Here is a 15297-nt window from a genome sequence, read left to right as displayed (position 1 = left end):
TCTTTGTTCTGTATTTTTTCTTAAGATTAGAAAATAAATTGACTTTTACATAGGTTACTTTATTTAAAGCAGTGCTGCTTAAAAGGACGCTAATAACCATAAAAATTCATGAGCAAAATATAAGATCTTTGATCCGCAGCATCTCTTCCTCATTGCCTTGCTAGACTGCCCATTTGGAGACCTCTGGCGGGGTCTCTGACAAAATTGGTGCAGGCATATTTTTTATCAGTATTTCTAAATACTTTCAAAAACTGGAGCAAAAATACATTGGCAGATTAATTCTCTTAGGTCATCCTTTTAATTGAAGTAGCTGACTAAACGTGCATACCAGTCCCCAAAAAACAGAGAACTAGCGTTCAGCTGCACATGAATGTAGATAACTTAATGTGCAGTTCTGACATATTCAGAGTCAGATCATGAATAAATATTTGAGTACTTGCTAATCAGACAGAAATGACTCTGAACACTGGTTTTGACAGTGTTTTGTCATGCTGCCAGTAGGGGAATAAAAAAAAAAAAGGCAAGACAGCTTTCCAAAACAGTAGGTGTAATACTGTATCTCTGATACATCATTCATGATGTTTGCTCTGTTAAAGCACATGTATAGAGTGGATTATATGTTTTGTCACTGGAAGGTGTTCTGCCTTGATGACATGCTCATTCTTTCTGTAAGTAGAGTATAGCAAATGTCATAGGATACTTTTGAGCACTGTACCAAACTCATAATTTTAGAACAAGCATTGTATCTGCATAAATTTCACAATCTGTTTAAATGGGAAAGAATGTATCTTGTGTTGCTTAGCAATGGCTTAATTGACTATATGGCTACTACGTGAACTCCTTGCATCTTAATATCTGGACTGAACAATCTCCTTCTTGTTTTTGCCCTTTGAAGGCCCTTTACTGAAGTCAGTAGAAGCTTATGTGCAAAATAGTTGGCAAAAAAGAAGCCTGTTAGAAGAGAATAGACAAGAAACCCAGGCCTCCCTGGAATTAGCGGCAAAGAGTCATTAGGCTGGTGGGAGCGGCTGTGCGGAGACTGTGTATCCACAGGCTTCCAGGTGGTTGTGTGCATCGACTTCCCGACATCACGTTGTAGTGTCAGGTTCCCGTGCCAGCATGGTACTATCTTGGTGTTGTACTAGCTTCAAGTACAGGCCAAGTTCACGTACTGCTGTTCACCTCACTGTGAATGCAGCATTTGGTTTGAACACCAGTCTTTGACATGCACATGATTTACTTGTAAGTAGTCAGCATATCAGTTCTCTGTGCTAGAAATGCAAGTATTGCCTCATATCTTGTGTACTTAGAAGGCAAAAATCTGAAATTGAGTGGGATCAGCAAAACTCCTAAACTTGCGCCTGCAAAGATGAAGAATTTTAGGGAGTTTATTCACAAAATTAATATTGGAAACTGATCTGTTAATTTGTTTCTAAAAATACATTTTCAATGTCTTTTTATTGCCAAGCTATTATTGTTGACTCCTATAGCTAGTTCAGGGCTGGAATGGGAATATATCTATTACCTTTGTTTTTTTATTGGAATAAGAGTGCTATAAGTATTAGATTAAAAATATAATAAATAAAATGGTGTAATTGCTTATTTTCCTCTTCAGAGAAGCTGGAACTCTTAACAAAATAAAGCTAAAAACAGAAAATTGACCAACAATCCAAGAGTTATCGACTTTTTTTTTTTTTTTCTTCTTCATTTGAGGGTACTCTTGAGTATGGAGCTATCTGTTAATACTGACAAGGGGAGACTTAGTAAGTACTTGAAAGCTGTTTCTCCTTGACAGTTACATGCACTTGAATGTGAAAAGTGAGCAGTAGGTTTTATAGTAGTGTTATGCTGTTTGCCTTTTAACATTTAGGATTAGTGATATTCTTGCCAATTAACGATTCTACTGTATATGTCTCAAATTGCTTTCTTTGAAAAGTGTGAATTTTGAAGGCTTCTGTGCAGCTTTTTGAGAGCAGCTAACGCTTCTAAATTTTGATATTTTTCAACTTTCCTATTTTAAAGGTAAGGTCAGTTTATTTTAAGGGGTGACAATGTTTTTTATTATGAAACTTAATTGCTTTATATGAATATTTTGTTTGCGTAACTTTCTAATTTGAAACAGTACAAGTGGTTAAAGTCAATCTCAACTTCTTCTAATTCTTAGCTGACTTGGAGATAAACTAGATTTTTATTTTTTTTGGTAGGACTTGTAACAGCTCTCCTTGCGCGGGTTTGATTGCAAGACAAAAGGCAAAGTGCTTTCCATTGATCATTTCAGCAAGGGCAACAATCTCCCGGTCTTCTATTCTTCCTGCTCTTTCATTCTGAAGCACAGTAACAACGAAAGGAAAATGTTCAGAAAGCTGCAACTGGGAGCAGGAATTGCTCTGCGGAGACCCAAACATACAGACCCTGATTGTGCAGAGAAACAGGCGTAGCTATCAGGAGAATAGTCAGCTTGCCGTGGTCCAGATGGAGCTCTCTCCGCAAATAGCACTCAAGGTGAAGTGGAATAGGTCATTTAACTTCCCCTTTCCCTGCACAGAGGAAGCTGTTACACCTTACAGCGTGCTGCTGGAGGATTTCAGGAGGAGTGTGTCCTGCCATTGGGATAGGGAGCGTACCGCATCCTCTACATCAAGGTTTCCATCAGTAGGAAAGTGTCTTGTTGACTTCCACAGGCAACAGATCAGATTCTTAAAATGCTAATCTTCCTGGTTTTTAAACTGAGCATTAAAAGTGCTTGCTCGCTTAATGTGCAGTGGGCTGAAAGCTTGCAGCATGCAGAAAAATCCGTGGGTGAGGTATGCCAGTGTGGTTACAGTGTCTCTCTTGTAAAACGCAAAGAGCCAGCAGCTCACGCTGATCCCCTTTTTGCAGCGGAGCTGTACTCTGCAGGAACAGTCAGAAATTTTTTCTGCATCTTTTCTGCCTTCTGTTCTTAGACTTCTGCCAGTAAGGTAAGGCAAACTTTTGCTGAGGAAACTGAGAGGGAGGGCAGCAAGATCCATGCACAGATTTCCCTTCCCCACCTCTCCTGTGCAAGATTCTCTAAACAGCTTCTTTGTTAACAGGTCCGGATGAAATGGTGAGTCCTCGTCTGGTGCCCCTTGCTCAGCACGTCTTGCACCTTCTGCAGCTCTTCCTTGTTTCACAGCAGATGGTGACTGACCTGTCCACCCTACTCACCCACTGTCACTTGCCTCATCACTCCAGTGCTGCTAGAAGGGAGATTGCTTGTTGAGTGCAGCTGCTTTTGGTTCCCACAGGTAGCCATCAGCAGCGGCTTCCAAAGCCCGTGTGGAGGCTGCCCCTGAGAAGATGACAATGGCATCCTCTTCTTGCCCAAGAGCAGATCCTTCTTTGGGCCTCATCCAAGGTCCTCCGGGGCTTATAGAAGGGCTCTCTTGAATTTGGCTGCTTTTGATTTGGGCTCTCCCCCTTCTTGTTACTTAACAGCAGGCTCCTTTCCCAGCTAACTCAAAGTGGGTCCTCATGTGGAAAATCTGAAAATCGAGCAGAATCATTTCAGTTTTTTTTTCCCCAGTTCTGTTCCAATGCCTGGTATCCTCGTCATTGCAGTTACACTGTAAGGAGTTCAGTCACGCTTCAGATCTCTCCCAGAAGTTAACTCATAGTCTTACGTTGATTTATTACTGTGAACATACACAGCCGTGTGTGAGGAAGGATGTCTGGTCCGCCGTGTGTGTGAGACACGTTGTGTGCCAGTCATACTTCCCCCCAGGTCATGTGTTTTTCAGTGTGGTTAATCACTGACTGTGTCTCTGTGTCTCTTTACTTATTTCTTTGAGTTCTTTCATTTTCTCATAGAAGGGGTTTTCTTAGAGAAGTCTTTTTCATGTCTGTTTTATTCTTTCTCTTTGAAGAAACCTTTCCATCATAAGATCAGTGATTGCAGCCCTGTGTAGTATTAGTGTTCACCCCCAAATTAATAAAACCTGGGTGATGGGAAATCCTCAAAGTGTGAAAATGAATGTCCTCCCCTCTTCAAGGCCGAAACTTTGCTTATGGTGTTATGAAACTGAGCAGCATGTCCCTATTTATTGGCTTTGAGGTTTTCCTTGCACATGGTAAGTATATAAATGTAGGCCTCTTTTCCAAGCCTATTTGTGTTAAAGACAGTAGACTTAAAGCGTATTATTGACATGCAAAATACTGCTTTTACTGTTGTGTGGAACATGGGTGACTGTTTATATCCGTTTTGGATAATGGGCTCCTCTGAAATATTTTCAGAGTACCTCTGAATTGGAACCTAAAATCAAGTACAAGTTGCCAGTTTGGTTAGGAAATACTCTGGGTAATGAATTTTTTATGCATAGTTTTCATCAGTCTTAGAAGACTGAGAGCAAAAAGAAACGATGCTTTGATAGGTTTCTGTATGTTATTCTGCCCGCAGTTGATCTTTGTTGATTTTGCATGTTGTGACTGACTGCTAATTAAATAACTGGGATGCGTGTTTCATTTCTATTTTCTCTTCTCCTACAGTGTGACAAAATCAAGCAAGAACGAGATGAGGCTGTCAAAAAACTGGAGGAGTTTCAGAAAAGTAAGTCGATAGTGGGATTTTTTTGGTATAGAGGGTTACAAACATCGCTCCGCGTACTCTGCAGTGCTAACAGCGTGGAGATTCGGGTCCACTTGCTGTTTCTCTTTCAAAGCCTGGTTTCAAGGAGCTAATCCGGCGAGACTTTGACTGTTGTCATGCTAACAGCTGTCACAGTATTTATATGCTCTGACACAGGTAGCCATTCTTAAGGTGCAAAGTACTGAAAATACAGTGGTACCAATGCGTCTCTGTCTCACCTGGATTCTGCAAGTGACTTTTGGAATGATGTATGCTTGGGTTGAGTGGGATTTGACCCTATTGCTGAGATTGCTAATAATAGTAATGATAATGGTGATTTTTTTCAAGAAGAAGGAGTAAAACTACTTTAAGCATAGACACACCAATAAAGGTTTTTAGGATGAACTGCTGTCTCTTGATAATTTTTAGAACGAGTTCTGTCTTGTCTGGGCTGTGAGAATGTCAATATTCAGTTTTACACTTTTATGGTAATGGTTCTATTGAAACTGTACGGTGTCTGGAGGCAACAAAGCACATCTAATGGGAGTGGAAGTATCCTAGTGGAATAGCTCCTTAGAAGAGACAATTACAATAGGATTGTGGTCTGTTATGTCTGGTTTGTGCCAGTACGGTGAACTGCACGATGAAGCATCGGAAATGTGGGTGAAGTTAATGCAGGAGAAGGAAATCACATGATCTATACTTTTGTGTGACTCCGTTAATAGAGGAATTTGCTCACTTCTGTTTTATAATTGCTCATATGATACAATTATGGAAAATAATGTAAAATCAACGGGAATCATCTACTGCTCAAAATGATCTTAGATAACTGTTCTGCGAGGCAGGAATGTTCTCTAAGAAGTCTAATTCCTCTGGAAAAAACTGCAGCCTGTTTTGTTTTTGTTATGATACGAGGAATACCAGAGCGTGGCAGAAAATGTCAAGTAGTTAAGACTTAAAATTTGAAGTAATATTTGATGTTGTAAAATTTTATAGGTTTCTTTTATCTTCCTTTCACATTTTTAAAGGACATACCTTGTAAACATAGTGATAAAATGCCAGGAATATTAGGATTTTAAGGCAATAATAGAGCCCATTATTTAAACGACAATATAAAAGGCAATTATATTGATGAAGAGCTACATCGGCTTTGTGTCTGTGAATAAACTTGGCCTGTACTCAGCTTCTATTTGTTCTCCTGGCATAAACACATATTGTGTGTGATTCCAGTTTAATGGGGCCCCGTTTGTATGCCAAGCAGCTGCATTTTAGGCCCTATTGCGTGATTTCATAGCTCTCTGAAAATTGGTTCTATTGAGCACAAGAGATAGAAGGTGGTGGTGGGGGGGAAGGCTTCAACACACAATCATTTCTTTTCAATTGGAGCCAGCAAGGTTGATGACAACATGACCATTGTGTTATAATGATAAGACCACTAAGGATCTGTACCTCTCATCAAGGCTTTCACACAACAGCAGATACAATTTAATTCACTGCTCTGTCAGCAGTGCTGATACCATTATGCCGTCTGTCTCCACAGTTATAATCACTGTCCTCCGAGAAATGCAGTTGAAATGATCTTGAGCAGTCAAAGAAACTCTCAATTAAGGCTGCCACTTCCAATGTGTCAGATTGTGTCTTATGCACTTGGTACAATTTTCACTTCCAATCCTGTTTATTTACAATGTCTACCAGTAATTACGCTTAACATGTCATTTAGTGAGGGTGCCCCTGCCAAGGAGATTGTTGGGTGCTGCAGTACCATTGAGTGGGAGTTTCTCGCAGTCAATGCCATCAGCGGCTTTTAGTCCCTGATGGGATGCAGTAGTAATGTTGATAATGCAAGTATCGTGCTCATCAAGTCATAATTAGATGCCACTCAAATGTGCCACTTGTAATAACAGTGTTGATTCATGTTTTCTCGGTGACTGCAACTACTAATTAGTTAAGTGGTTTTTGGTTGGCCTGCATTTGCTGCGGATTATTATTACCCCTGAAAAAAACTGTCAAGGTTAGAGATGTTTCAGGCCACTTAGTGCTGCTTTATGAATTTTAATATTGACATAATAAGAACTTTGGACAGACTTAGGAAATAATATATTTTTGTATTTAATTTGGAAAGATTTTTTTCCCCTGAGTTAATCATAATTGCAGGTTAATTAAGTTTAAATGAACCAAGAGTAATCCCTAGTTCTGCCATGTGAGCCCAGTCCTTGTTTCCTAACTTCAGCTTTGCTTGAGGCCATTAGATTCCTGTCTGTAAAATGGGAGCAGCTCTGTATCTCCACTGCCCCCTCATCCTGCCCAAAGCACTTCATTGCTCCAAATTCCCAGAGCTAGGTAGAATAAAAACAGGAGAGATATGGACATGTACTACCTGAAGCTTTTCCTCTCTCAAATTAAATATAGCAGCTGGTACGGCACGCTTGGAGCAGATACTTTCTCCAAAGTCAGAAAATAAAAAGACAACCAAGAAAGAGGTGTGTTGCTCTGCTGTTAAAAGACTTCACGTGAATATAGTTTCTGGGACAAGATTTCTTAATACTCTGCCCTGCTCTTTTTGTTTTGGCTGCTCGTATTTTGTAGAACTTGTTTCTTGCATGCAGCTACTGGTTTGAAAGCAAACTTCAATGTATTCCTAGTTTCCTATGTTATTAAGGAAAACATTCGTTAATATTGACTAAGTATCAGTATAGCTGCATAAATAACACTTGTTTACAGCCTGCTTTTTCTTATCCTAAACTCCTGTTTTGTAGGAGTTTAAGATGACCTTTGAATATCAAAGAGGACTTAGGTATCTCCCTTCAGTATTCAGGCAAAAGTCTTGGAAGAGGGCAATCTGACTTTCTATTCAGTGTTATGAAATCACTAGTTTTTAAAGCTTATCTTCATGAAAATGAAAAGAAATACTAGAGAAATTCCTCCATATTTACACTGTATTCTTCCATCCTTGTTCCTGCTCCGAAGTATTGTTCAGCTGCGACTAGTCCTTTCTGCATATTGAAATCCTGACACTGGGCTGAAAAGGAGTCTGCCTCATCAAGTGACTTGTGGAATTAGGCTCCAGGCTGCTGCTTAGGATGACTAAGGGTGCTAGGAGCCAAGGAGGAGCTGTGTCAATGAGCAAGGTGCTAGCCTGAGAAATGGGAAGCTTTTGTTGGGTTTCCTGCTTTGCTCCAGATCCCCAGTGCAACTTGAAGCTTGTCACTTAGAAGATGACTTTCAATAGTAGTCAAATACCAATGTACTGCTGGAAGTTGAGAGGAATTGCAAGCCAAAACAAATCTGTGCTTTCAAATGTCCTCTAGCTCATGCTGGTGTCCTACGTTACAATATTTGATTTGTTCCAATAACTTGTTGGTCACTCTAGGAATATAGTGATGTGTACTCACTGCGGTAATAAGGATCCTGGAAGTGCAAAGGACAGATGTGTCTCTTGCTCTTCCAGCTGTGACATCAAATACAGAGGCACAGTCGTGTATTTCAGAAGCAGTCAGGCAGCTCACTCTCGGCCCTGGTCTCACGGAAGATTGTGTGTGTCCATGTGTGTGTGCTGGTGTCTGAATCTGTGTAGGACTGTGAGGGCAGGCTGTGAGACCACAGTGCTTATTTTAGGATGTGCTCAAGCACACGGAGACTTCAAATAAGGAACAGTTCGGCCATTCCAGCCATATAGTAATACAGAACTTGGGTTGTTCAGCTGAGGTTGTCAAAAATCGAACAGTGCAAGCACTGTTGAGTTTCCATCAGGATTGCATCCATCAGGGGTGTATCCCAGCTGTGGCAGATAATGTCAAAGCTGGTGGGCAGAACTAGAAGAAGGAACTGTGCTGTGCTGATGGTTTGACTTCAGTGGAGCATGTACTGGTGGAGGCACCATAACATATGGAGGCTTTGGTCGCATAACTCCTTTCTCCATTTCCTAGTAAACTTGCCCCAGGCCTGTGCTATATGTCCCTGCTGCAGCTCTTCTTGTGTTTAGCAAGTATGATGATACTTAAAACACTATATAAACCTGAAGACCAGAAGGTGAAAATAATCTTTGTAAGACACTTTAGTTGATCTTGCGGTTTAAAAATATCAAGGTTCCAATCTTCTGACAACAGCATCCATACCAAATTTTCAAGAGGACTATGGTGGCAATCTGAAGGGGCAATCCTAGTTGTCTGACTGATTCCTCAAGTGTTAATGAAATAAAGATGGTGAATGATGATGGTCAGGGAGGCTCCTGCTGGCCTTCTACCTCCATAAGCTTATGCTCAGTTCTCCAGTTCCCCCTCTAATGCTGCAGACGTGGCTTGAGAGAGTTGCTTAAAGCAATGAACCAGACATTCAGTGTTCAAAACAGTTTCTACCCATGGAGACTATCTAAGTACATACTTGCCTGTATTTGAAATGCTTACATAGAAAGTTAACAGAAAAAGATGTAATATTTCGGATCATGGGATGCATGTGTCACCTTCATGTGTCAAATGCAGGAAAATACTGACTAATTTTTCAACTCTTCCCCTAGTTTCTCACATGGTTATTGAGGAAGTAAACTGTATTCAGAACCATCTTGAAATTGAGAAGACGTGCCGTGAAAGTGCTGAGGCTTTGGCTTCTAAGGTGAGAAGAATTATGATGATTCTGTTTCATCTGATTTGTTTTTTATTTTTTAACTTGAGATTGTATGCATGTCCCGTGTAGTTTTCATATAATCTTGCAGATCTGTGAAATTGTTTTGAAGTGGCAAAAACTGTAAGCTGTATGCAAGATGCAAAATACAATTCCTGCCTTTAAAGAAAAAAAAAAAAACAACAACATTTTAATTTAGTTCTGTTTTGGAACAGTAAGTCATGGACCACCATCTTGATATGTAGTCTTTATATGCATTTAGGTTAAATGGAAAACAAGTTTTAGAACTGTCCTGTGTGAGATATAAAACAATAATGAGCATTTCAGTGTCTAAATCAAATGGAAAAAGTCAACCACTGCATTACATTTCAGGTGATTGTTTATGAAAGCAAAGCGAGGGCAGGGGAAAGGTGACCTCCGCTGCTCTGTTGATTGCGTCTAGTCTGATGAATTTAGCGAGTGTGTAATTTTCTATATTCCATCTCATCAGAAGTGCATTATTATTAAAGAATGTTTTTATCTCTCTGTTATATATTTTTGGTTGTGTAAAATGCATCTGAGCCACTTCATCAGAAAATGGATTACAGCAATTTTGAACCAAATTTCATTAGCAATGCTGACTGCCTTTTTTTTTCTTTTCTTTTTTTTTTTTTTTTTTTTTCTTTTCCCCCTTCCCATCCCCTGCCCAAAGTACATCCTTAGATATGGTAAAAATCACACCAGCAAGAAATCACTTTAATTTAGATGCATTAGCAATGTACTTTCTGGAGGTATTTACTTAATTGTTTGCATAATGACACTATATTAGAATTTATAAGATAGACAATCAGCATATAAGTAAGAAAATGAACATATTTATGCAACTTTTCTTTTCTGTGCTTTTCCTGTAATGCACATACAGGGGCAGTTCAAAGACTAGCTTTACCCCATGGGCTTGCTTTGCCAAAGCTGATTTGTTTGTTACTGTGAGCTGATGAAATAAGGTTCCTTACACCACCCTTCCCACTCCCTCAGTTTCATTCTTTGGGAATGAGATGAAGAAATCCTTGAGTAAATCTCCCGTAGTTGGGGGGGCTGAGGAAATACGGGATCAAAGATGGTTGCTTAGGTAAAACTTCCAGGTCAGCTTAACTGTTCAGTATATGTTTTATTTCCAGGTAAATATTGGACTTCTGAAGTGCATGTTGACTTGAACATGTTGTACGTCATTAGTAGGAAATTGAAACTCATTCTTAGACCTGAATGCAGGGAATGCTTGGCTGGTGGGTGGGCAGTCACCCCAGTACATGCCTCAACACCCCTGAGACTGTGCTGAGCTTGCTGAGACCTGCTGGCATGGGGTGTCTGGGTGCAGAACTGTGAAAGAAATTATGAGAATGAAACATTTGCAGCAGTCTCTGTTGTTTAGTTTTTCCTGGCACCTTGGTCAAGACGAGATGCCTTATAGAACCTCTTCTGTATCGTCTACCAACCAGGCACGTGTTTAAGCATCCAGCCCAGAGTGGTTTCTGACTTGTGGTTTGACCAATAAAGAATTGGTTTATGATACAGTTTTCATCTTACATATACTGATTCTACAGTAGTAATTCTGGAGAATTTTGAGGTAATTCTGCCATGACTGGGAGTATAGTAGTTGTGGTGTTTGTAGTTTATAAGCAAAATCGGGGCAGAGGAGGTGGTAAGAATTTTCATTTGACCAATTGATATAGCTGGCAAAACCAGATGAGCTTTCAGGAGCACAGGCCCTTCTTCAGATCATTCAGTGAGGGCTCCTGTTGGTGCCGGTACATGCTTAAGGGTAAGGAGCTGAAGCAGCTATCACAAAGAATGTGTAGCATTAAGTAAACTTGATAGTTGATTTGATTTGATTTGATCCTACACAGGGTATGTATTAGTCAGAATTACCAGCAAGGAAAGAAGGGCATGGATGAAGCATCATGTTGAATTCAAGCCTCCTCAGAGGAGAAAGAGGACAAGCTTCCCATCTTCAGACCATTTTAACGTTGAATGGAGCATTTAATCTAATGTCGCTTTGTCCTCTTTGATAGATCTTTTAATGATAAGGGAGAAAAAAAATACAGTTGACTTTTTTTTTTTCCTTGCACAGCAGCTTAAAGACAGATTAACTAGCTTCTTACTGTTTGTGCTTCTCAACTTTCAGCTGAACAAAGAAAATAAGACCTTGAAAAGAATTAGTATGCTTTATATGGCAAAACTGGGCCCAGAAATTATCACTGAAGAGATTAACATTGATGGGGACGATTCATCCGCAGATACAGAAGCGAATTCTGGATCATGCAATTCCGTGCATTGTCAGCAGCAAATGAAAGGTGAGTGTTGCTGCTGAGCCTACACCACTGTACAAGGCAAAAGTTGTCTAAAGAATGGCAGTATTGGTTTGGACCAGAGATCCATCTGGCTCCGAGCCATGCTTCTGAGAGGGGTCATCAAAGGATTTCCAGGAAGGACTGTAAGAACATGGTAGGCTTGTAGCGATACTGTGTAATGTATATGGTGGATATACAGCTTGCAAAGTAAGTTATGATGCAATAGGAGAATGATATCTACACAGCTAAGAGAGTTCAATGTTACTGAGGCACTGAAAGAAATATTTCTTCAGATCCTTAACAAAGTAAAAGTTAAGCAGAAGGACAAGGTCACCTTGGTATTGCTTGAACTGCAATGGCACTATTTCAAAGCTTGTAAGACAGGACTCTCCATTTCTATTTCCATTATGTACCTTTGTGTGCACAAACTCCATTCGTATTCCAGAGCTATTCCCAAAGAAGCAACTTAAAAAGGGGCTGTTGTACTGGGTACAACAGCAAAGCTTGGGAACACGGAAGTACACTGATAAGAGAAATCTGTGCTTTATTAAGAAATTTCTGGTTCTTTTTTGAAAGGCAATTTTTATTTCTGTAATCCAAAATCTGCCTTCCTTTCTTGTCTAACTCTGTGATGAAGACACCATGATTCTGTATGTTGTTATATCATAATATTAAAAAAATACATTCTTCATTTGGTGATAGAGAGAGATTAAGTGGTTCACTTTTTGGGGAAAAAAAAAGCTTTCACTTTTTTCTGATAGTAAGTTGCAATAACAAATGATGTGTAAGTGCAGCTTTCCTGAACTTTCAGCCTGACCTTGTTAATTGTTTTCTGTTGGAATGCAGCAGCTTTAATGAAGTGGTACAGAGTATCACTGAGAAAAAAGAATGAGTGTTGTAAAAATGCTTTAAAAAAAAATCCCACCCAAGAAATAAGATGTCATAGTACACATCTATAATAAGCAGTTTTCCATCCTATAGATGCGGGAAGAGAGGAGAGTGGTGTGATCCACACCATGCAACCCATCTGAATCGGAAATAAATCTGGAATTCCTCCTGTCTTTTATTAGAGAAGGATGTCAAGGATGCATTTAAAGAGAGCAAAGACTCTGGCTGCAGATCAGAGAACGTGGTTAGGAGGGTAGCAGGGTCAAATGAGAGAAACATTTGAAGAGCAGCTCTGATGCATATGCTTTCTGTCTTGATGAAGAAGTCATTAAAGAACGAAATGTGGCGTGTTGTAAAGTATTTAGAATTCCTGGCTTCTGCTCCTCTCTTTGGCCTTATCATTAAATGTTAATGACCTTACTTTTACAAGGGCTGAGTATTTTTAAAAGCATTGACATCGCATTAGCTGTAGGAGAAGATATTCCATTGCTGTGCCTGGAGAGAAGCATGTGCGTGCGTATGGTAGCAGAGAGATTTATCAGATCTCTGTGGTGGACCAGAAGGCAGCGTTAGGGCTGTGTCCCTAGCCTAAGCCAAGCTGCATGGCGTTCATCTGCAGGGAAAAACCTGAAGTTACACCTTGGCTTACCTGCTAAGTGAAAGACCATATGCAATGAAAGATGTGTTTTCAAAACTCCCCTTAATGCTTTCTGGTGTTGCCCAAGGTGAGAACTGCTCTTATATGCATGTTTATGATTCCAAGGAGTTGGGCATTGTGTTGGAAACCTTGGAAGCCTTTTAGCCTTCTTACCATTCAACAAAATACTGAAAGGTTCTTGGAATGATTCCTTCCCTCCCGCCACTTTTCTGTAAGGATATACGAATAAGGTAGTACAATCTGAGGCTCTTTGATTAAAATCTTTTATTTATTAAAGGGATAAAATTTTGTCCCTCAGATACCTTTTCTGTTTTTGCTATCTCGTACATTAGGGAAAGGTGATAGTAAAGCTGTAGTTCCTAATCGAAGTGTAGAGCGGTCTCAGAGCAGTACCTGAAATTCATTTGTAGGTTTTGGGTTTTCTTTTTCTTTTTAGGTGACCTTTTGGATATAATGAGAACTGAAAACTACACTGTATTAGTCAAGCAGTTTAGTGCATACCCTGTATCTGAAAAGAAACGTTTCTTGTGAACACTTATAAAGATTTAGTTATATGGATATGCTTTCTTCTCTGTATGAGGTTGATATACATATTGTTAGACCTGACCTAGTCCAGCAACCAGAAATTTCAGTGAGACCTTTTTTTTCTCTTAATTTCACTAGAAGGCACAAATCCATAAAGCAGACAACTTGGTTCAAGAATCTTCTGGGAAAACAAGTGTGTTTATTTACTTTAGAATGTGTGTGCCTTTAATTTGGAGGAAAATAAATCCGAGGCTCCTGAGTTGGGGATGCAGGGGGGCTGGAGTAGAATCAACCTTTTCAGGTTGTGAGACCAAACAGAATGACATCCAGCATGTCATCATCATCTGCAATTGATTAGCGACAATTTTCTCAACTCGTGGCTGGTATTCAATGAACAGCAGTGCTATGAAATACTGGAAGCAGGTGGGGAATGAGAGCACTTACTGCAAGCTAATATATATCAATAAATTTATATTTTTGCGGTGTTTTTATGTTAACCTAAACCTTGATATATTATGTATGCAAACTGATCTCCTGTTAAGAAGTGATTATAATCAAATGTTTTATTCCATTGTGAATTTAATTTATTTCATATTTTGATAATTAAGGAACAAAAATTCCGAGGGGAAAATTACAAGCATTAGCTCTTCCATCAGTAAAGGTTATATTCTGACTCTGTTCACATAATGTTACAAAGACTATAAATTGGCAGCTGTTCAGGACAATTTCTTCAGTGAAAACCTCCCAAGTATTAACTGCCTGTTGTTTTGTTTATTTCCCTTGTGACAAGAACTCATGATCCAAAAAGAATTGAAGTGCATTAATTTGTTCTAAAGGACGCCTATTAAAAATTGCTTTCTGCTACCTCCGTACCAGAGTCTCTGTGATGTGACAGTCTCCTGAGTAGGACTGAGGATACTCTGTGGTGGCAGAATTGGCCCCGTTATGGCAGGGAATGAATCATTCAGAATGCAAATAAAGACGGCAGTGCTGAACAAGGCAGCCTACCTCAATAGAGTAAATCTGAAACTGTGGCCCAGTTATAGATCTGTAACTTGACACTTATGCAAAGTTCCTAAATTATTGAGGATGTACCTTGAATACAACTGATGCTTTGTATGCAGTTAAGGTGTTTCATATTCGGTTGTACTTGCATTGCTATGACATTCGCTTTGTTGTTTTCTTCTGAGAATAAAATATATTTTTCATTTCCTTCCTCAAACTGTAGAGCTGCGAGATCAAATCATATCTGTTCATGAGGAAAAGAAGACCTTAGCCATTGAACTGGAAAACCTGAGGTGCAAACTTGTAGAAGTAATTGAAGAAGTATGTATTGTACCATGGAAGGCGAGACCACGTTAGTGTGTAGTCAGTACTTTTTGTATCTAATTTTGCTAAAAACGCTCAGTTGTGAAGTTAATTGAATACTATCTAATCGCAAGTCCTGCCAGCCTGCCCATATGATGGACCACTTAGGGCATATGCCTAGAAGAGGCCTTCTACGTCAGAGTCCAGTCTGCTGCTGTTGCTGGCACATGACTTTTCATGATCTGTTTTAATGCCCAAATTATAACTCTCATCTCCAGTTCCTGACAACCCCTCACCCCTCACAGCCTGCGGGCTTTTTTTTTTTATTTCCTTAAACCTGTGGATGTGCAAGAAATACTTCTGGAGAATGTCCAGTTTAATCACTGGTG

At 39.6% G+C, this 15297-nt stretch overlaps 1 protein-coding gene across 3 annotated transcripts in view; it reads left to right on the top strand.

Moving 5' to 3' along the window:
• Positions 1-15297, top strand: part of SHTN1 (shootin 1) — a 68168-nt gene that overhangs the window by 13695 nt on the left and 39176 nt on the right. For 2 of the 3 annotated variants that reach the window (XM_054206756.1, XM_054206755.1), the window contains exons 3-6: positions 4507-4567; positions 9099-9193; positions 11364-11532; positions 14829-14926. In XM_054206756.1, the coding sequence (XP_054062731.1) occupies positions 4507-4567; positions 9099-9193; positions 11364-11532; positions 14829-14926 (423 nt within the window). Of the gene's footprint in view, positions 1-2911; positions 2961-3074; positions 3089-4506; positions 4568-9098; positions 9194-11363; positions 11533-14828; positions 14927-15297 lie in introns of those variants that run through there. The other variant, XM_054206757.1, reaches the window with a different exon arrangement.

This window comes from Rissa tridactyla, chromosome 6, assembly GCF_028500815.1.
Source record: "Rissa tridactyla isolate bRisTri1 chromosome 6, bRisTri1.patW.cur.20221130, whole genome shotgun sequence".
Taxonomy (NCBI): Eukaryota; Metazoa; Chordata; class Aves; order Charadriiformes; family Laridae; genus Rissa; species Rissa tridactyla.
Note: the sequence above shows the minus strand (reverse complement) of the source record. Positions and strands in the feature narration are given on the sequence as shown.